This window comes from Talpa europaea, assembly GCF_964194135.1.
Source record: "Talpa europaea genome assembly, chromosome: 15".
Classification (NCBI taxonomy): domain Eukaryota; kingdom Metazoa; phylum Chordata; class Mammalia; order Eulipotyphla; family Talpidae; genus Talpa; species Talpa europaea.
Genome location: NC_140083.1, coordinates 332,097 through 353,386, shown reverse-complemented (window position 1 = coordinate 353,386; position 21,290 = coordinate 332,097). Strand labels below are relative to the sequence as shown.

The following is a 21,290-nucleotide window of genomic DNA, read 5'->3' as shown; positions in this document are numbered from 1 at the left end:
TAATCAGTTAGGAAAGCACAAATTAAAAGACGACAAAAAGGTACGCGAGGAAGAAATAACAACAGTAACTTCACAACAGCAGAGCAAGAGGCGGCGGCCTGAGGGCGGCCCCGCCCACCCGAGGCCCCGCCCACCCGAGGCCCCGCCCACCCGAGTCTTCCCGCCCTGCCCCACCCACCGAAGACCACCCACCGCGCGGCCCACAAGATGCCCCGCCCACCGGAGACCCGCCCATTAAAGAGTCCCCGCCCATTAAGAGACCACGCCCGCGTGGCCCCGCCTACGGTGACCCCGCCCCTGCACGTGCACTGGACGTGCCCTCGCTCCCACGTGGCCACGAGGCAGCCCGGGAAACTGCTGCCAACGGTCGGCCCAGTCTGCGACAAGCACAGCAACCCCATTGGCCGGGCACCCAGGGCCGCAGGCGCAGGCGCGGGCGCAGCGACCCCATTGGCCGAGCTCCGCAGGGGGCGGTGCAGGCGCAGACGCAGGGACCCCATTGGCTGGGCGCGAGGGCGCGGGCGGGCGACCGCCGGGGCGGCGTTGGAGCGAGGCGCGTGCGTGCGGGGGCGTGCGGGGTCGAGGGCGCGGCCATGCTGCGCCTCGCGGCCAAGGTGGTGGCCTTCTTCTGGAGGAGAGCCGAGGGCGCCGCGGGGCCGCCGGGGCCCGAGCTGGTGGAAGGTGCGGGGGGGGGGGGGGGCGGGGGCGGTCCTCGCGGCGGGGCGCTGTGGACGGGGCGGGGGGCGGCGGCCTCCGGGCGGGGTGTCGGGGGCGGCCCTCAGAGCTGGGGTCCTGGGGGGCGGCGGCCTCCGGGCGGGGTGTCGGGGGCGGCCCTCAGAGCTGGGGTCCTGGGGGCGGCGGCCTCCGGGCGGGGTGTCGGGGGCGGCCCTCAGAGCTGGGGTCCTGGGGGGCGGCGGCCTCCGGGCGGGGTGTCGGGGGCGGCCCTCAGAGCTGGGGTCCTGGGGGCGGCGGCCCCCGGGCGGGGTGTCGGGGGCGGCCCTCAGAGCTGGGGTCCTGGGGGCGGCGGCCTCCGGGCGGGGTGTCGGGGGCGGTCCTCAGAGCTGGGGTCCTGGGGGGCGGCGGCCTCCGGGCGGGGTGTCGGGGGCGGCCCTCAGAGCTGGGGTCCTGGGGGGGGCGGCGGCCTCCGGGCGGGGTGTCGGGGGCGGCCCTCAGAGCTGGGGTCCTGGGGGCGGCGGCCCCCGGGCGGGGTGTCGGGGGCGGCCCTCAGAGCTGGGGTCCTGGGGGCGGCGGCCTCCGGGCGGGGTGTCGGGGGCGGTCCTCAGAGCTGGGGTCCTGGGGGGCGGCGGCCTCCGGGCGGGGTGTCGGGGGCGGCCCTCAGAGCTGGGGTCCTGGGGGGCGGCGGCCTCCGGGTGGGGTGTCGGGGGCGGCCCTCAGAGCTGGGGTCCTGGGGGCGGCCCTCAGAGCTGGGGTCCTGGGGGCGGCGGCCCCCGGGCGGGGTGTCGGGGGCGGCCCTCAGAGCTGGGGGCGGCGGCCTCCGGCCGGTGCCCAGGAGGTGGAGCCCCAGGCAGAGGCCAGAAACGCCTGCGGGGCGTTGCTGTGGCTGCCGAGGGCCCGTGTGTGGCACGGTGGGTGACCCGCGCAGGCCAGTGCCCTCTGGGGCCGTCTGAAGGTCAGGCTCCCCTGGCGGCTGGCCTCAGCTCTCCCTGAGCTCGTGGTGGCGCCCCGGCTCCTCCAGGCCTCCAGCGTCCGGAGAGCCCCGGGGACTGAGAATGCTGCTGGAGCCCCAGGCCATGCAGCCCCGCAGCCGCAGGTCCCTTCCAGCACCTGGCTCGGAGCGATGACACGGAGTCCGGTGACGGCCAGTGGCGACTGGGAGAGAGGACGGCGGCCATGCGCACAGAGAGGATGCCCCAATCACTGGTCGGGTGCGGGCAGGATCTCGTGCTGTACCCCAGCCCATGTGCGCTCTGCGAGGGGGCCTCCGGCGGCCCTGGGGTAGACGGCCTACCTGTCCATGTCACGGGTGCAGACAGGCACAGCGTGGCGAGGGCCTCGCGCAGGCCCCCCGCCCCCCAGCACCTGGCAGCCTGCCTCCAGACACCTCCTTTTGAGCGCCCCTCTGCCCTGGGGGTCGCTGTCTCCTGGCCCCTGTTGGGCTGCACCCACCCTCCTGGGCGCTGGAGGTGTGGCTGGTGCCTGCACCAAGACAGCCGCCTTTGCCTGGCCAGGGGACACAAAGCTGAAGACCGTGCAGGGCGTGGTGACCAGGTACTGCAGCGACTACGGCATGATCAACGACCTCATCTACTTCTCCAGCGAGGCTGTGGCTGGTGAGGTGCTTCTGAATGTCGGCCAGGAGGTCATTGCTGTCGTGGAGGAGAACAAAGTGTCCAACGGGCTGAAGGCCATCAGGGTGAGGCTGGCGTCGGGCCTCCCTGCAGAGAGCGCCTGGCGGAGGGTGGGTGGGGCCGGCAGCGCGGTCTCCGTGGACGACAGGCCAGCGTAAACCTGGGGAGGCGCAGCTAGCCCGGAGCCCTGTGCTGGGCGGGGCCGCGTCCCGTGTCTGGGCCTGTGCTGGTCTTTCAACAAAGCTTAAACCGGTCACCATTGCCCCTTGGGGTCTGAGCAGCAGGAGTAACTCGCGTCTCTGCTTGGGCACGGCGCTTCTTGGGTGTGGATTCCCGGGAGCGGAGCAGCTCGTCAGGAGGCTGCACATTGGACGTTTGGGCCATGGCCAAGCCACTCCCTGTGGAACCGCCCCTGTGCACCCCGGAGGGGGCGGGAGCCCTGCCCGCACTGCCCAGCCAGTGCTGCTGGCCAGGCCAACGCCGGCCAGTGCCCGCGGCTCTTGCCCGAGCAGAGCGCAAGGCAGGGTGACTCCCGCGATTTACCGTGGGTCACTTCCATACTCCTGGTCTGCTTTGTCGGGTTCCTTTTGCCACCAAAGTCCACGTGTTGAGGAGACTGGAGCTTTGTGAGGGCGAGGCACAGCCTCAAGCCCGCCAGTCCGTTTCCACAGTCTCGGGGTGGGTCCAGTGGTGTTCACGCTCCGTGGGGCCCCTGGGTGACATGACCCAGACTCAGCCTCGGCCTCTTAGGTTTTTCTTTGAAAATTGTTCAGGGATGTTTATGTGCGACTGGTTCCCGATTGCTGGCCAGTGAGGCGGGCGGGCCCCTGGGCTGGCCCTCTCACCGTGGCCCCATCCTCCCTCTCTGAGGACGCAGTCCTGATCTTCAGGCTTCCTGGCCCAGGGTGGGGGGCTGCGGCTCCCAGATGAGGGACCACCCCCCTTGGGCCTCTGGGTTCCATGAGCTGTTCCCGTGGAGAGGGGTGGGGAGCAGGCTGGGGCACCTCTGATTGGTGGCCCGGCCCGAGGCGCAGATGAGCCGGTTTGTGTTTGCTGCTGGCACCTGTCCGGGGCTGGGTGCGTTTCCAGGTGGGGCCTTAGCCTGGAGCAAGGTCGCGGGGCCCCGGCTGGGGTGGGTAATGGCGGGGGGGAGGGGAGGCAGCCCCACACCAGATCTCTGGTGTGTGAGTGTGTCGTGTGCAGGTCAGGGAGGCTGGGGAGGCTTCTCTGAGGGCCTGGGCTTGCCAGGCGCGGCTTTTGCAGTGGCCGAGACACGGTTCCTTCTCCTGCCGGGTGGCCTGCAGGCCCATTTTCCCACAAGTGAGTTTCCAAACAGAACAGAGACTAAATACCCCGACGGTCTCCGGTCAGCTCCACTTTGGACACTCCCAGGCGGCGATCAAGGTCAAAGACCAGGCCTTTCCCGCCGAGGAGTCAGGCGGCAAGCGGCCAGGAGTCCCAGGCCCTGCGCCCTGCTCACCCCGTCCTCGGTCCGCGGCACCTGGCTCCCAGCACCACGCGGGCAGCGAGTGCTCGCTACAGCGGTTGCCCTAACCTCACGCAGCATCCGCACGCTCTCCCCCTGCCCCGAAACAAAACCCTGGACCGGCTGGAAACGCAATTGAAACCCGACGTGCGCTCCTGAGCGGGCCGCTCACCGGGCCAGCCTGCGCAGCCTGCGCATCACCCCCCCTGCAGCTGCCACTCGGCTGTCAGGAGCTCACGGATCGAGCTCCCTTGCACTTGGGGCAGAGCCCGTGGAGCTGCGGCGCCTCTGTGCCTGCCACGTCCGCCTCGCTGGCCTTTCTGCTTCTGTGTCTCTGAGGGCTGCTGCGGTGTGGCAGGTTCTCTTGCCATGTGTAGACAGCTGTCTGTCCGTCCGTCTTGCAGGTGGAAGCTCTCTCAGACAGGTGGGAAGATGACCACAAAGGCCCTGGCCTGGGGCTGTCGGACTCCAGCCCGCGGGTGCTGATCGGCTGCGTGACGTCCCTGACGGAGGGGGCCGGCTACATCAGCCAGAGCACCTACTTCTCGCTGGAGAGCGTGTGCGAAGGTGAGGGCAGTTGCTGTCCTGACAGCCGAGTGGCAGCTGCAGGGGGGGTGATGCGCAGGCTGCGCAGGCTGGCCCGGTGAGCGGCCCGCTCAGGAGCGCACGTCGGGTTTCAATTGCGTTTCCAGCCGGTCCAGGGTTTTGTTTCGGGGCAGGGGGAGAGCGTGCGGATGCTGCGTGAGGTTAGGGCAACCGCTGTAGCGAGCACTCGCTGCCCGCGTGGTGCTGGGAGCCAGGTGCCGCGGACCGAGGACGGGGTGAGCAGGGCGCAGGGCCTGGGACTCCTGGCCGCTTGCCGCCTGACTCCTCGGCGGGAAAGGCCGGGTCTTTGACCTTGATCGCCGCCTGGGAGTGTCCAAAGTGGAGCTGACCGGAGACCGTCGGGGTATTTAGTCTCTGTTCTGTTGGGAAACTCACTTGTGGGGAAACGGGCTTGCAGTTGCCTGGGTCCCTGCGCCGGCCGATGGGAGGGGCGGGGTCTCCCTGTGGCAGAGAAAGTGGCCCCGGGGTAGGGCCCAGTGACCTGGGCCGTGTCCCAGCAGCTGTTGCTCCTGCGTGCCCGGGACCCGGAGTGCAGGGGGAGGGGCGGGGGGGTGAGAGTGGGGCCCGGCTCTCTTTTTTCTCTAAGAGTTTATTTTGTTTATGCATATGAGAATTGGGGTGCGGGCCAGAGGCGCAGGGGGTGAGGGCATTCCCCAGAGACAGAGTGAGACACAGAGCAGGCAGATTCACTGAGACACTGCTGAGGGGGCAGCGGGAGACGGGAGGGGTCTGCTGCGCCCCGTGGGTCACTCCCTGGCCCGGATCGCACTCAGGCTGCCGTGGCTGGCGAGAGCTCTGAGAGTCGCCCCTGCACCCCCAGGGAGGCCCAGGGCCCGGGGTTTCTCCTGCGATGGTCCAGTGACTCCTGGGCCTCATGGACCAGGGCGGTGGGCGACTTGGTGTCCAGCCAGGCACAGGCTCCTCGGCGCAGGACGGGCCCTGAGTCAGGTTTGCCTGTTGTGGGCGGCCCTGGGAGTTGACGGGTCTTAGCAGCCTCCCCCAGGTATGGCTGTTTTCTGCCGTGTGGCCCCAGAGCCACCCGCCTGTGGGCAAGACGCGGTGCCCAGCGAGCAGCGTGACCTCCTGCCCACCTGGCTGGGCGTCTGCTCTGGGCCGCCCTGCCCTGTGGCCCCGGCTGCAGCTGGCCCGAGTCAGGCGACCGAGTGGATTCCAGATTCAGCTGGCCGTGCCGCGTTCCCCGGTGACGGTCTGTCCTGAGACCCTCCTCTGGGCCCAGGGCCCTGCCTGTGCCGGCTGCCCCTTGAGGGCCTCAGCACACGGAAGGCCTTGCCCAAGCCCTGGTGCCGCCTCCGGTCAGCGCGCAGGGACTCGCCACGCAAGCCGTCTCGGGGGCTTTGCAGGGGGTGCTGGATTTGAACGCTTTACTTTGGGAGGCCCGGTCACCTCCGACTTGGGATGGGCTCGCAGCTCCCCCAGGCAGGAGCAAGGGCTTCACTGGAAGCTCCTCATGCTCCTCCCGCCCCAAGTGGCTGGTGGAGTCCTGGGCGGGCGCCGGGCGCCGGTGTCAGCACTGTCAGAAGCCGGTGTCTGGGCCTCGAATTTACTGAGCACGGCGAGGGCTCGCTCCGGTCCTTGGTCTGTTCTGGGAAGCCGCGACCGGGCATGAGCCCCGAGTCCCAGAGGAGGCTCCTGGGGCGCGGATGGGCGTCTGCGAGTCGCCAGGACCGGGTCCCTCCGCGGGGTCACGGGAGGCCGTGTTGTCTCTCGGGGTCTGCTGTGCTTTGAGATTTCCGAGTGGTTTGGGCCAAGCGTGACCAAAACCCAGACTCTCCCACCCTCGCACGGCCAGGGGCCACGGCCAGGGGCAGCAGAGTCGGCCAGAGCCGTGGGGGGGACATGTGGGAATGTTACCTTGGGGTGCCAGCCAGAGGTGCGGGGGTGAGAGGGTTCCCCGGAGACAGTCCTGGGCGCGCGCCAGAGGCTTGTCCACCTCACGGTGGACCCAGGGGGCTCCTGCTCCTCTCCGCCCTGGTTTCTGTGCCGGGGCGGCGCGGGGGTGGGGGTGGGGGTGGGGTTGGGGGGGCGGCCGTGACCGCCGTCTTCCTCTGGAGGTTTCGTGCCCTGCAAGGGAGACTGGGTGGAGGCCGAGTACTGGATCCGGCCGGGCACCTGGAGCAGCGAGGCTGTGTCGGTGAAGCCGCTGAGGTACAAGCGCGTGGACAAGGTGGGTGCTACCTCCGGGCCCCGCCCCTGTATCCCTGGTGGCGCCTGCACAGGGGGAGGGAGAGCCCCCTTCTTCCCGAGAAGCTGAGCCCCTCGTCGGGGTGGGACCAGCCGTGGCCACGCTCATGCGGCTCCGGGCCCAGACCAGGGTGCCCTTGTGGCTTGAGGTGGCGACAACGTTGGGCAGGGTCGGGCCGCGTGGGGGGTGTGGGGAGAGCCTGGCTAAGATGCCGAGCTGGAGCCCCCAGCTCTCTTGCCCACGGGGCCCCAGCTTCATGCTCGGCTGTCCCGTGGACTTGGAGGGCGCTGTGTGGCGGGGCTGGGCACACGGGCCTCCCCAGCGCCCGCTCCCCCAGGTCTGCATCTCCAGCCTCTGTGGGCGCAACGGGGTAATCGACGACAGCATCTTCTTCACGCTGGACTCCCTGAGGCTCCCCGAGGGCTACGTGCCCCAGCGCCATGACGTGGTCAGCGCGGTGGTGGTGGAGAGCAGCCAGTCCTGCTACGTCTGGCGGGCGCTGTGCCTGACGCCCTGGGGCAGCCGGTAATGAGCCGGCCACCAGTGCCAGGGCACCCGGGAGGGTCTGGGCTCCTCAGCAGGGGCACCTGGTGGGCGGGGCATGGGTCGTGCCTCTGGGGCCATCATCACGCTGCCCCGGGCCTGCTGGTGCGGGGCTGACCGCCCCTCCCTGCCGCTCCCTGAGGCTTCACCGTCTTGGGGGCAGCAGCCAATTTGGGGGGGCTGAGGGGAAGGGCGTCTGGGGCCCGGGAGCACCCCCCACCCCCCAGCGAGTGTGGCGTGGACGTCTTTCCTGCCCAGCCCGAGAGGCCATGTGAGCCGGCAGGTCCCGCCCGGTAGCCTCGCCCCTCGGGGCCCTGCCCCCTCGAGTCCAGGCGCAGTCCGGTGACACTGCAAGCCCTGGTTGGCACCCTGACCCCTTCCCCGTGCGTCCCCTGGGGCAGGGCAGGGCAGAGCGCCCGGGAACCTGGGGCGTCTTGGGGCGGGCGAGGGGCAGGCGGGGGGTGTGTGCACCTGAGGACTAGAGTGGCCGGGACAGGGTCCTGGGGAGGGGGGGAGGCTTTCCGCTTGTCGATGCCTTTGTTGCCAGGAAGGCTGCTGGGGGTCTCCAGGGCACAGAGCCCTCGTGGGGGAGCCCCTTCCCTCCACACACCCGTGGGTGGGGCCTTGCTGGTGCCCAGAGTCAGAAGCTCCTGCGCCGGTCTCCTCACCGGCTGACCGGGGCACCCTCCCTTCCTCCTGCCCTCTCCCTGCCGCCCCCCCTCCCGCCCAGGAGCTGAGGGAGTAGCCTCTGTGGCAGGTGGGCGTCCTGGGCCGCGTGGTCCCCCGGGGCCTCCGTGACCTGTGTCGGTGCTTTCTCCAGGAACGCCCCTGCGGCAAGCGGCCCTGCCGAGGAGGCCTGCGGGGCCCTCCTGCTGAAGGACAAAGGTGACATTGAGGTCACCAGGGCGACCAACTTCGGCTCCCTGCGGGAGGGAGGCAGCAGGAGCCTGGGCATCTGGATCGAGTGAGTCCGGCTTCCCACGGAGCTGGCCTCCGCCGGTGCTCCGACCCCAGACGCCACCCTCGCCTGCGTGGTGGGGGGCTCTGCGCCGCACGCCGGCCGGGTCAGCTCTTGCTCCAGGCCACGGCCGGCTCTCCTTCCCAGGAACAAAGGGGCCGCCCCTCAGAACCTGGTCAGCTGCAGGCTGGCTGGCTGGGATAAAGCCAAGCAGTTCAGGTTTCGAAAGCTGGACAGAGATCCCGCAAGCCCGGGGGTGTGCCCCGCTTCTGCCCCTGAGGAGAAGATGTTCTCGGGCGTGAACGTCCCTTTGGGAAACGGCTGCCGGGACAGCGAGACCCACGAGGCGCTGGGCAGCGGCCCAGGCAGTGCCAGCGAGCCCCCGCCAGGTAGCCGCCCCCATGGGGGATGCCTGGTCCAGGGGTGCTGGGTGGGGCGGTGGTGGTGGGCCCTTGGCCGCTGCGGCTTGGGATGGGGCTAGCCAGCTGGAGCTGCACCCGCCCCTGCCATTTGGGGGCCGAGGAGGGAAGGAAAAGCCCGGCCCCATGCCCAGAAGAGGTGTCCTGCTGTGCCGGGGGCGCCTAGTCCTCGCGGGTGTCGTCCCACAGGGCGAGCCCTCCCCCGGGGCGGCCCTGGCCTCTGCTTCCCGGGGGCCCCTGCCTGGGTGCCAGGCCCTCCTGACTGCCCGCCAACCCCGCGTTCCCTGGGGCCTCACCGCTGACGCCTCCCCCAGCAGGTGACTGTGCCTGTGGGGGGCAGCTCAGAGAACGGGACCAGGGGGTCTCTAGGAAGCAGGTGGCAGAGCCCGAGCCCGCTGGACTCATCCCCCCGGGGGGGAAGACGCTGCTCGTGGTCACATGTGACGCCAAGTACGTGGTCGGGGCCCGGCTAGTCCGCTCTGGCGTCCACATGTCCGCTCTGGGGCTCTAGGAAGAGCCTCGTCAGGGGCGAGCCCTGCAGGATCCCCACCCCCACACGTGGCCTCCCGCCCAGCAGGGAGGGGGAGCCCCCAAGGCCCTGTCCTGTGCGCCTCTCCCCGAGCCCCGCCTGCCCACGTGCTTCAGGCCCATCCGCACCAGGCCGGTAACCCACTCGCCCGCCGTCCTCCCTGGGTGTGCCCGAGCCGCCCGGGGCTGGCCCGGTGCGTGAGGCCGCCTGTGCCATGGGGGCTCCCCGCGCCCCCGCCTGAGCCGGCCGCCGCTCGGGCAGGAACTCGGGGCGCTGCCGGGAGCTCCTGCTGCTCTGCTTCTCCCACTTCATCATTGGGCGCTGCCTGGAAGTGAACGTCATCAGTGGGGAGGAGGCGCTGATCGCCGCGCGCGAGCCCTTCTCCTGGAGGAAGTCGCGGGGTCCCCCGGCCGTGGCCTCCGCCAAGACAACAGTGGTGGTGACCACGCAGAAGAGGTAGCAGGGCCGGCCGGGTGGGGGTGACCCCGCCTCCGGTCTGGGCCTCCGGGAGGCGCCGGGACTGGTATGGGGTGCCCGTGTGCATGCGGGGAACCGGGGTCCTGCCGGCTGCAGAGCTGTCCCGACGCCCCCACAGGAACTCAAGGCGGCAGCTGCCCAGCTTCCTGCCCCAGTACCCGATCCCAGACCGGCTGAGGAAGTGTGTGGAGCAGAAGATCGACGTCCTGACCTTCCAGCCGCTGCTGGCCGAGGTGGGCGCCTGGCCCAGCCCTCCGGTGCCCACCCCAGGCCCGGGCTGGGTCTGCAGGGTCAGGTCACAGCCAGTCGCTCACGCTGACCTGGAGAAGGGGCACCTCAGGGTGCTGGGCACAGAGGACTGCAGGCAGGCTGCGGTGCCTCTTCAGGGAGCCATGCCGGCACGGGAGAGGCCTGTCTGCAGGCACGGGGGGCGCGGCTGCCAAAGCGGGAGGCAGCAGGGGTGGATGGATGGAGGTGGGGCGTCGCGGCCCCGCGCCTGCTGTGGCTGGGGTGCCGCCCTCGGGCGAGCAGTAGGTAGGCGCTTCGGGGAGGCTGGGCAGAGGGGGAGGAGGCCCACCTGCCTGCCTGGGGCCTGCTGACCTCCGGGATGGGCAGCGCCAGAGGGGGCCCGGGGTCCACCAGGAGGCCCACTGGGGCCTGGAGGGGGCGGGGAGCAGGCATGGGGCAGGGATGCCACCAGGGTTGCCTGTCCCCAGGGCCTGGAAACCCTGAGCCCAGCTCCAGGCCTTGTTGTGTCGGCGGCGCCCCACTGGCCAGCGGGCGTCGTGGAACAGCTGCACACACTGGACGCTGCTGACCCAGCAAGATCCCGGCCTCTTTATTGGTCGTGGGTCAACCCGCGTCAGCGGCGGGGGCAGGAGGCAGAGGAAACAACAGGGGAGTGCTGAGGATGGGCTTTTGTCGCCCAGGGCTGAGGGGGGACATGGGTCTGCGGGCCCCATAACGTTTATCTGCTCCACGAGCAAGTGTCGTTATGGAAACCAGACCCCAGCCCCGCCCCACCCCCCGGCTCCCAGTTACAAGGCGTGCGCTGACGAGCTTCGGGGTCCCTGTCGCACGACGGTGGTTGGCGCTGGGCGCTCCCAGTCATCGTGACGCCTGCCCTCCCGGCTGACCCAGTTCTTGCTCCAGATTGACCTGGAAGGCGCCTCGCAGGGTCGGGCTCCTGGGACGGCTGACCGGGCAGCTGCAACCTTGCACGGGGACGCTGAGCCCAGGTGACCGATGGGCTGAGCAGGATGACAGACCTGGACCGCGCAGCGCAGGGGGTGTGCACGCCAAGCCCGCACCGCCCCCCTCCCCGGCTGGCTGGACCCTGGCTGGCTCTGCGGCGTGTGGCGCCCCGTCCTTTACTCTGTGTACTCGGGACTTGCCCGGGGGCTTCGCTGTCTTGACGCTCATTGACCCCGCTGTGGCCAGGGGACCGGCCACGCGTCCGCATCTCTCCCGGCCCCGGATGTGCCTGGCTCGGGGCGGCGTCCTATGCAGTCAGAAGGACAGGCCCACGGGCAGCTCTTCTCTGTGGTCAGCGAGGGGCAGTGTGGCCAGGGCCTGTACCTGCTCCGCTCTCCGTCACCTCCTGCCTGTGACCTGAGCGCTCCGAGCGCAGCACCTGGCCCCTCCGCAGGCTCCCGCTGTCCCCCCAATCTGGCCGGGGCTGCCGTGTGGCCTGACTGCTGGTGCTGCCTGTTGAGATCGGCCTGGCTCTGCCCTGGGGCCCTCTGCGCCCCTGGAACCGGTCCTCCGGAGTGGCTTCCCCTGCGGCCCGGCCAGGCGCTCAGGGCTGCTGAGCTGTGGGCTCACACCCACGCTCTACGTGGGCGGCCGCCGCAGCTCTGCCCGGTGGTCTCAGCAGGAACGGGGTCTTCTCCCAGGAGACGCTCCTGGGGTTGTGGCTCGGGTGCAGGGAGAAGCCAGGGGTGCTGCTCCCGGCCGGATGGGACTCTCACCCCAGGCCCTGTGCTGCTCCCATGCACCTCGGGGCTGCTCACGCTTCCCCGGGGGTCTCTGCTCCCTCCCAGCCCCTCCCCAGGCCTGCTCCTGCCCACAGCGCCCCCCCCCCCACCAAAACCCTGCTGGGGAGCAGCTGGGGCTGCGGCCCGAGCCCAGCGGCCGGGGCTGGGGCTGGCTGTCCAGCCGCTCACCCCAGACAGCCGCTGAGGTGTGGCGCGCCCCCCGCTGTCCGCACGCCCCCCCCATCACTCTCTACTTGCCGTCTCGCTCAGCTCCTGAGTGTGAACAACTACAAGGAGAAGTTCTCCGCCCTGCTGTGGCTTGAGGAGATCCACGCGGAGATCGAGCTCAGGGAATACAACATGAGCGGCGTCACGCTCAGGCGCAGCGGGGACCTGCTGGCACTGGAGGTGCCGGGGCTGGCCGAGAGCAGGCCCTCCCTGTATGCAGGTGTGTCTGGGGCGCCCGGCCTGTCCAAGCCCCCCCCCAGGCCCCCGCCCCGGCGCGGGCCCCACGCAGCAGCCCGGGCTCCGAGTGACAGGCCCTGTCGGCCAAGCAGGCGACAAGCTGGTTTTGAAGACCCAGGAGTACAACGGGCACGTCATCGAGTACATCGGCTACGTAACGGAGGTGAGGGCCCCACGCTCACCGCCCTGGTGGTGGCCTCTGCGCCCACTGGGCGCCCCCCGGGGCAGGCTCCCATGCTGGCCGGGCCTCCTCTGGCACTGGTCTCTGTCCTCTGGACCCTCGCCTGCCGTGCTCGGCCAGTCAGTGGCTTCAGACCTGGCTTCTGGGCGCAGTGGCCTGCCCTGGTCCTATTTCCCCCGGGTAAACTGCCCGCCTCGGCTGAGCACAGGCCCCGCCTGGACCCCCGCCCCCACCCCCAGCCCACGTCTGTGGTCCCTGACGCCTCCCGTCCCAGCTCTACCCGCCTCGCCTCTGGGTGGACCAACGTCTGGTCTCGCTCCCAGGACTCTGTGTTGACTGAGGGGCCCGGTAGGGCCTTCCCCAGGGGAGTGGCTCGGTCCCCTCTGTGGCCCTAGGTCCCCCACCTTTAGGGACACCGCTGAGTCCCGGCCCCCGCCGGCCAGACTGCTGCGCTGATGGTGCCTCCTGGGCCCCGGCCCCTGGGGCGCAGCCCAGACACTGCGTTCTGGCCCGCGGGGAGGGGGTGTTCACGCCGTGGGGGAGGGCGGGGCTCGGGGCAAGCGTCTGCTCCTCTCTTAGATCCGCGAGGAGGACGTGACCCTGAAGCTCAACCCTGAATTCGAGCGCACGTACAACTCGGAGCCCATGGACGTGGAGTTTACGTACAACAGGTGTCCCTGCTGGCCGCTGTGCCCCTCGGCGGCGCCGTCTCCAGGAGGGTGGGGGGAGGGGGGTGGGTGCAGCCCACACCCCATCCCCTCCTGGTGACGGGGCTGCCTCGGGCCCCAGGGTGCGCACTGACCCCCGTTCTTACCACACTCCACTGCGAGCCCATGGTCCACCCCAGCTACCCCCACTGGCCTCTGCTGGCCCCAGGCCCAGTATCTGGGACCCGCATGAGCATCCATCCGCCATTGAAAGGGTGGGGCGTGTCCCTCCAGGGACCCTTGGGGTCCGTCGCCAAAACGGTGGGGAGCCCCAGCCCCCGAGGGGCATCTTCACAGCTGGATCTCCCGTGCTTCCCGGCCCACTGTGCCGTGGCCTTCTGCAGGTCACGAGGCCCCTGTCCACATCCTGTTGTGTCCTGCCACCGCCCTGGCCACCCCTGGGCCCTGGTGCCAGCCCTCACCAGGCGGGCTGCTCCCGCATCTGTGACGGGGCTTGGGACATTGGTGGGAGCTCCTGGCACCCGCCTTTCCGGCTCTGGAGACGCCCTGCAGCCTCTCAGGGAGTTCCGTGCACCCGGAGGGGCACACGGGTTCTTCCGGTGCCCTCTACGCCGCACTTGCCTCTCGCCTGGCTCCAGCGCGTCCTGCCGTATGGCCAGAGGTGGCCCAGGTCGGGGTCCGGGAGCACTCTCCGCGCCTCGAGTCTTTGCTGTGGGAACTTGCAGACTGGGCTCTGAAGACCCTTCGGTCCCAGGGCCAAGCCCACTGCCCTCCTCCGCCTCCCACCCCCACTCCTGTTCCGGCAGCTTCCTCAGAGTCAGGTTTTGGGGGCTGCCGGGCGTATCCCACCCACCCGCCTGCAGCTGGAGCTCCGAGGGCCCAATACCCACCCCCATCCCAGGCACGGGCCTGCTGGTGGGGCCCCGGGGCTCTTCTGTCCTGGTCCTCGGAAGTGGAGTTTGGGGTGTTCTGCCCCCCTGCCCTGGGCTGTGCCCTCGGGCGCCGGCTCCTCTCCCCCCGGCCTGAGCCGGTCACTCTGGTCCTTGGGAAACTGCCAGTGACTTCCCTATCCTGCCGAGACACGCGTGACCTGCTCCTCCTGGGAGAGGGCCCTGCCCCTGCCCTCAGGTGTGACCAGCATCTTCTCTCCGCAGGACCACAAGCCGCCGGTGCCACTTTGCGCTCGAGCAGGCCGTGCACCTGGGCGTGAGAGGTAGCGCCCCCGCCCTCGCAGGGAGCCCGCCCGGCCACACCTGCCCTGTCCGCCCTGCGGGCTCCTGCGTCAGGGACGCCTGGCTGAGGAGCACCGCCCTGCCCGGGCTGGGTCCTCTGGGGCTGGCCAGGAGCGGTTGGCTGCCTCTGCTGCTGCTTGAAAATGTTTCCTTGACGCCACTTCTGCTTCTTGTGCCACAAGTGCTGTTTCCAGATGAAGTCGTCCTGCAGTCTCCCCAAGTGGCCGGGACGTGGATGCCCTCCAGAAGCAGCAGGCCCTCCCCCACTGAGGTATGGCAGGGATGGCCTGGTGTGGCCACGTGGCCCAGAGGCTCGGCCGCTGGTGTGCCAGAGGGGCCACCAGAGCCGGCCCAGTGTCCCTGCCGCAGCTCAGGGGGGCGGCCGTGGGGTCCTGGGAGGGTGGGCCTTGCAGCAGGTGGCCCTGCCTGCTCCCGGTGGCGCTGCCTATCCGGAGGCCGCCCGCGCGCCCAGCTCCTGCCGCAGCCCGACGCCCAGTGACTGCCCCGTCCCACCAGTGCCCCCGGGCCTGGGCAGTGGGGCCTGAAGGGGCGTGTCTGCGGTTTATGGTGACGGAACGCTCGGTGCTAGCGCACGCTTAGAACCCTTGTACTGGAAGGGCTCTCTCCAAAGACGCAGAGCTGTGAGTTCCAGGGCATCCCGCGGCTGTGAGGGCCCTGGCCATGTGGCCGCCGCACATCTGACCTGCTCCGAGGATGGAGGGCAGTGCTCGCGGTCTCTCCGTTGCCTGCCCTTTTGGGCTGTGCCGCTGGGCGGCGGGGGGCGGTGTGCCAGTGGACGGGTGGGGAGGGGGCGGCCACCTGAGCAAGCTGGACCCGGCGCTGGCTCACATGTCACAGCCGCCTCGCGGGGGCTACCAGTGTCCACCCCAGGCAGGGCAGGCTGCAGCTCGTGTCCCCAGTGGTGGTGCCCAGCAAGCTGGGGCCCCCACAGTCCCAGGAGAGGGCGCGGGGGGCCGTGGGGGGCAGCAGCCGGGCCTGGTGTGTGGTGGTGACAAACTGGGTGTCTCCGCGTGAGTCTCCGCGTGGCGGGCTCGTGTCTGGAGCCGCCCTGGAGCCGGGCCACACGGGAAAATTCGCAGGGCGGCGGTTCCCGGGGCCTGTCTCTGGCCTGTCTGCTCTGCGCGTGAGCGCGTAGGCGCAGAGCCTTAATTTCCAGTCGTTCTCCTGCGCGGTTGCTTCAGGCTAGGACTGCCGGGAAGGATCCAGCTCAGACTGCGGCGCTGGCGAGGCGTGGGGGCGCTCAGGACACGCTGGGGCTGGCGGCAGATACGGGTCTCCTGGGTGCGTATCCCGGGGCCAGGGCTGAAGCGGCCGCGGAGACTGGATGCTCCGGCTCAGGGGCCTGCTCCTGCGGGCGGGGCTGTGCGCCAGAGGCCAAGCTGACCCCCTCCGCCCGGCCCGACCGCCCTCTCCCCTGGCAGCGCACGAGAGGGCCCGGGAGAGGGAGTTCTTCAACCCGGTGCTGAACGAGAACCAGCAGCTGGCAGTGAGACGCATCCTGAGTGGGGATTGCCGCCCACTCCCCTATGTGCTCTTTGGGCCTCCGGGCACCGGGAAGACCGTGACCATCATCGAGGCCGTGTTACAGGTGCGGCGCAGCGCCCACTGCCAGGCCTCCCGCTGAAGCGTGGCCAGCACAGGGCGGGGTGGGCACCCGCCTTGCCGGCTCCTGGCTGGCCTCGTTCTGCGGGGCTGGGGGTGGGGACCGCGTCTCCACTTGGGGGAGGGTGCTGGAGTGCGGCATCTTGCGGAGACGTTCCCTCCACAGCGGTGGGGCTGCGCGTGCTCCCGCTTGCGGGGGGGGGGGGGGGCAGGCCTGTCGACGGCGCGCCCGGCAGTCTTGCGTGGTTGGGGACCCTGGTCCCACAGGCGGGATTGCCCGGCTGCACCGGGGCCTGTCGGGCCGTCCCAGGCGTGGGAGCGAGTCCCTGCCAGGAGCGCGTGCCTGTGCGCAGGCGGCGACCAGGGTGGGGGTCCTAACCGCCCCCCCGCCCCGGCTGCAGGTGCACCACGCGCTGCCCGATAGCCGGGTCCTGGTGTGTGCGCCCTCCAACAGCGCCGCCGACCTGGTGTGCCTGCGGCTGCACGAGAGCCGCGCTCTGCGGCCCGGCGCCATGGTTCGCGTGAACGCCACCTGCAGGTTCGAGGAGGTGAGCCTGCCCGCCAGAGCTGTCAGACTGCTGGGGTGTCGCACACCGGGGCTCTCCTACGGGTTTTGGGGGAGCCTTTTCTGAGGAGGCCTCAGAGCTCCAGGTCTGCCCCCAGGTGGAGCGTTGTCTGCCAAGAGCCCAGCCCTGGCCATAGTGTGGTGTCCGGGGAGGCTCGCGGGGCGCGCGCTGTGCCCCTGGCGCTGAGCCCCCCAGTTAGATTGGGGGGAACCGGAGGCCCTGACTTCCAAAAGCAGCCTGGGCCGTGGCAGGCTGGCAGCTAGGTTGCCAGGGGAGCAGCGGGACAGGCCGAGCCGCCCCCGCGCCGGAATGCATCTGGTCCAAGAAAGGCCCCAGGGCTGGCGTGTGAGCCGCTGCCTCTTGCGCAGACGGTCCTGGAGGCCATCAAGCCGTACTGCAAGGACGGGGAGGACATCTGGAGGGCCTCGCGCTTCCGGGTCATCATCACCACCTGCAGCAGCGCCGGCCTCTTCTACCAGATCGGTGTGAGGTGCGCCCACGGGGCCCAGCACGTTCACATACCCGGGGCGTTGGCCCAGCCAGCCCTCAGGGCGGGACTGACCAGGACGCCTTGGCCTCTGGCCTGGGGGGCTGTGAGGAGGCATCTGGGCTGGTCCAGGGGGCAAGGGAGGTCGAGCTCGGGCATAGTCAGCAACCAAGTGCTCAGCTGCAGCAGCGCCCCCACCCTCCAGGCTGCGAGGAGGGTCACCCCCTGGTGAGGGTCGTGGGGGGAAGGAGGAGTCGCAGCCCATTTCCCTCAGCCACACACCTGCCGGGGCCAGTCCAGCTGCGGGGGAGGAGGGGCTGCCTGCCCAGGTGAGGATGAGCATTTCCCTGGCCCACAGGGCATGGGCCTGGGCCTGCGGGACACCAGACCCGGCCAGCAGGAGACCAGGCCCCGGGCCCTTGCTGTGTGTCCCTCAGCACCCGTGCTGGGCCGGGTGGCCAGCATGCTCCCAGCATGGAGGCTTGGGGCCCAGCGGAGGGGAGGGTGGCAGCAGCAGGTGGCCGGTCTGCAGGTCCAGGACTGGCCAGTGCCCGCCATGCAGGTGCCCACAGGTGCTGGCCTTTCATCACAACCCCACCCCCATATCCCAGCTTAGACAAGGGCCCCTGGGGGCGTCCAGCTGGCCCATGTGCACTGGCCCGAGACCTGCGGGGCTGACGCAGACACCTTGCTCCAGGGTTGGCCACTTCACCCACGTATTCGTGGACGAGGCAGGGCAGGCCAGCGAGCCCGAGTGCCTCATCCCCCTGGGGCTGATCTCAGACGTCAGCGGCCAGGTACTCTGCGCCGTCCCGCACTCTGATGGCAGGGAGGGTGGCCGGGACCCCACGGCCCTGGAGCGGCCGGCCTAACCTGGGGTCATAGCTCAGGGGGGGCCCCCCTGTGCACTCGGGACGGACTCAATCGTGGGTGTGGGGCATGCAGGGGCGAGTCCCCATGGCCCCGGGCGGCTGCTCCCCTCCCAGCACCTGTGGGCAGACCAGGGGCCCTTCAGCTCCCTGGTGCCCCCAGTTCTGCATGCGGGAAGGAGGGGTGTGGGTGGCTCCTCCCGCCCCCCCAGGCCTGGGCAGCAGGGAGACGGGAGGGCAGCAGGCTGGGCTGGCTCGTGGCCCTGGGCCTGCTCCCCGGAAGCTCTGTGCCACGGAGGGGTGCCAGGGAGGGGGCGAGGCTCCCTGGACAGTGCTGGGCTGCCAGACGGGCCCTGGCGAGAGCAGGGCCACGGGGAAGGGGAGCTGGCAGCTTCCTGTTCCCCTCCCTCCTCCCCCGCCCGCGGCAGTGCCACCATCTGCAGCTGCCCCCCTCGGGCCTTGCCCCCAGATAGTCCTGGCGGGAGACCCCATGCAGCTGGGCCCCGTCATCAAGTCCAGGCTGGCCATGGCCTACGGGCTGCACGTGTCCATGTTGGAGAGGCTGATGTCCCGGCCTGCGTACCTGCGAGACGAGGACGCGTTCGGGGCCTGTGGCGCCTACAACCCCCTGCTGGTGAGTAGCCCCGTGGCAGCACCTGCCCCCACCGAGGAGCTGCGGCGGCTTCGCTGGGCGAGGGGCTCAGGCTCCTGCTCAGGCCCCCTGCCGGCGGGGCGGATGCTGCCCCCTGGAGTCGCCAGGAGCAGGGCAGGCTCCCCGGGGCCGCTGCTGCCCCCGCCCGGCTGGGCAGGCGGGGGCTGCGGGTGTGAACGAGTCTGGAGCCTGCCCAGTTGGTTCTCATTGCCGAGGGGGAAGCGCTCAGCAGGCCCTCCCTGGCCTGTGGCTTGGGGCACTGCCGTCCTGCGGCCTCCCCGGCTCACGCACAGCCTGGCCGCGTGGGGGACACCTCCAGAAAGGCCGAGCTGTCTAGCTTGTGCCGCCCGCCTGCCCCTCCAGGTGACCAAGCTGGTGAAGAACTACCGGTCGCACTCGGCCCTGCTGGCCCTGCCGTCCAGGCTGTTCTACCACCGGGAGCTCGAGGTCTGTGCAGACCCCGGGGTGGTGGCCTCCCTGCTGGGCTGGGAGAAGCTGCCCAAGAAGGGGTTCCCGCTCATCTTCCATGGCGTCAGGGTGAGCTGCCCCGCCACGGGCTGGGCGGAGGGGGCTGCGGGGAAGTCAGCGGAGCCAGCCAGCCCCGGCCCGAAGGGCCTGGGGAGGCGGCGCATGGGGGTGATGCCGCCCCACCGGCCAGAGCCTCGCGCGGGGTGACCGGAGGCTCCCTGACGCTGGGAGGCCGGCCTCGGCGTGGGGCGTGGGCCGAGCCCCGACAGTTCTCCTCCTGGCGTGGGAGCCCCGAGCAGCCCCGGCCTCCCCAGTGGGGCCCACATGCTGGGGCCTTGCGCCGACCCCCGCGCCTGGGGAAGCCGGGCTTGTGACTGCCCCTTCCCTTCCGCCCGCCCAGGGCAACGAGGCGCGGGAAGGGAGGAGCCCGTCCTGGTTCAACCCCGCGGAAGCTGTCCAGGTCATGCGCTACTGCTGCCTGCTGGCCCGGAGCTCCGCCCGTCGCGTGTCGGCCGGCGACATCGGCGTGATCACCCCCTACCGGAAGCAGGTGTGGGCCCCAGCCTGCCGCAGACCCCAGCTCGCCCCATGTCTCTGGCTGGTTCTGTCCTGGGCGTCAGCCTGGCCTCCACTCTCAGCCCTCGGGCAGTCCCGGCCGCCCCTCAGGAGCCGCGGGTGTTGGGCTGACCACACCGGACAGCACCACAGGCGCCCAGCCCTGGCGGGGGCCCCAGGGCAGGAGAGGCCTCGCCTCAGCCCATGCCACCCCAGGCCTGGGGTCTGGCCGGGGTCTGACCCACTGGCCCCTGGGGCCGGAAAGCGCCACTGGCTGGTGCTGGGTGCAGAGGGGCCTGGAGACGCGCCCTCGTCGTCGGTCCTGCTCACAGGTGGAGAAAATCAAAATCCTGCTGCGCAATGTGGACCTGACGGACATCAAGGTGGGGTCAGTGGAGGAGTTCCAGGGCCAGGAGTACCTGGTTGTCGTCATCTCCACGGTGGGTCAGCTGGCCGGCGCGTCGGGCCCTGGGGGTGGACCCACAACAGGGACTGGGAGGCAGAGGCGGGAGGGGCACCCCAGCAGCTGCTTGGCCGAGGGCAGGTGGAGCAGCTGGGGGAGGAGCCGGAGGTGGGGCATTGGGCGGCCCGTGGGTGCCAGAGAGCCGTCTGGCCTGCCCAGGGTGCTCAGGGCAGTGGGGAAAGGAGAGCCCTTAAGGGCGCCCCAAAAGCCTGGCCGGAAGAGGGTGTCCCTTGCTGTCGATGGGTGTCTGCCCCTGCTTTGTTGGTTTCTAACCTAAAATGGGGGACAGTGATGGTTCTCTTTGCTGAATGTTTTCATATGGCAGGCGCCCCCAAAACCTCTGAACCCCGCTTGTGTTTCCCCAGGTGCGGTCAAACGAAGACAGGTTTGAGGACGACAGGTACTTCCTGGGCTTCCTGTCCAACTCGAAGAGGTTCAACGTGGCCATCACCAGGCCCAAGGCCCTGCTCATCGTGCTGGGGAACCCCCACGTCCTCGTCAGGGTGAGTGGGGCCAGGGCGGGCTGCGGGGGCTGGGGCGGGGCTCACGTGGCTCAGCCGGCGCCTTCCCGCAGGACCCCTGTTTCGGGGCGCTGCTGGAGTACAGCATCACCAACGGCGTGTACACGGGGTGTGACCTGCCGGCCGAGCTGCAGTCCCTGCCGGCGTGAGCGCGACACCCTGTGGCCGCCCAGACAGGCAGAAGCGCCGTGGGGCTGCCCCTGCCCCTCGCTGTCCGGCCTCGCCTGCCGAGGACCCAGCCCAGGAGGGAGCGGGCGACCGGCCGAGACGCTGTTGCCGCGCCGCCCTGTCTGGCCACCACTGACGGCCGGAGGGGTGTCCTCGCGCAGGGGCTTACGCCCTTCCCTTCCGCCCTGGGGTGCCCCAACCCCCCCAATAAACACTCAAGCAGATGCCAGTGTGTACGTCCGCGGGGTGCACGGAGGCCTTAGGGTCCGCTGACACCTGCCAGCCCTGCCCCTGGCCCGGCGCTGGCACCCCTGCCGAGGGCTTCCGAGGGGCCCGCCAGGGCTGTGGCCTGTGTCCAGGGCCCTCAGGGCCGCGTCTGGTAGGGCCAGCTGCGGGAGCACCCACCTCCGGCGTGCGGGCGCCGGGTGGGGTGACTAATGTGCTTGGGGGGTCTCCCAGGTGAAACTCGGGGCCCTGTGGTGAGGGGTTACCTGGACATCCCCTTGGCCCCTTCAGGGCCTGTTTCGGGCACCTCTGTGCCCAGGAGTGGGTGGAGGCGCGGCGCTGAGGGGGGCCGCAGAAGCACTTGAGGTGCACAGGTGCGGCGTGGGGGAGGGGCCCACTTTAGCATCGAGGCCAGAGACCCAGGAGGATGTGGTGGGCCTTGCACCTGTGGGGTCCACGCTGCCCGTCCGCCGGTCGGAGCTGGGGGCCCCGGGGGCTCTGGCACCGGTGGCCTGGCCGGGCCTAGCCAGCCACACATGACGCCACCCCCACCCAGGGCTGGAGAACCCCCCGGGGGGCTGCCGAGGTTCTGTCTGGAGCGCCCCCCCCCACACTGGCTGGCTGGCCCACGGTGTCCCCCA

At 70.5% G+C, this 21,290-nt stretch overlaps 1 protein-coding gene across 1 annotated transcript; it reads left to right on the top strand.

The window, feature by feature from the left end:
* Positions 1-593: 593 nt before the first annotated feature.
* On the top strand, positions 594-20,405 carry MOV10L1 (Mov10 like RNA helicase 1; the record flags this gene model as incomplete). Its single annotated transcript, XM_084254863.1, has 25 exons — positions 594-681; positions 2,190-2,374; positions 4,200-4,362; positions 5,435-5,608; positions 6,474-6,586; positions 6,942-7,129; positions 7,968-8,111; positions 8,253-8,494; positions 8,842-8,974; positions 9,315-9,509; positions 9,649-9,763; positions 11,777-11,954; positions 12,064-12,134; positions 12,732-12,823; positions 13,975-14,033; positions 15,495-15,661; positions 16,077-16,223; positions 16,610-16,731; positions 17,426-17,525; positions 18,067-18,231; positions 18,613-18,786; positions 19,118-19,267; positions 19,605-19,712; positions 20,101-20,238; positions 20,310-20,405. The coding sequence occupies 25 exons, from the start codon at positions 594-596 to the stop codon at positions 20,403-20,405; spliced, it is 3,507 nt and encodes a 1,168-aa protein (XP_084110989.1).
* Positions 20,406-21,290: the final 885 nt, after the last annotated feature.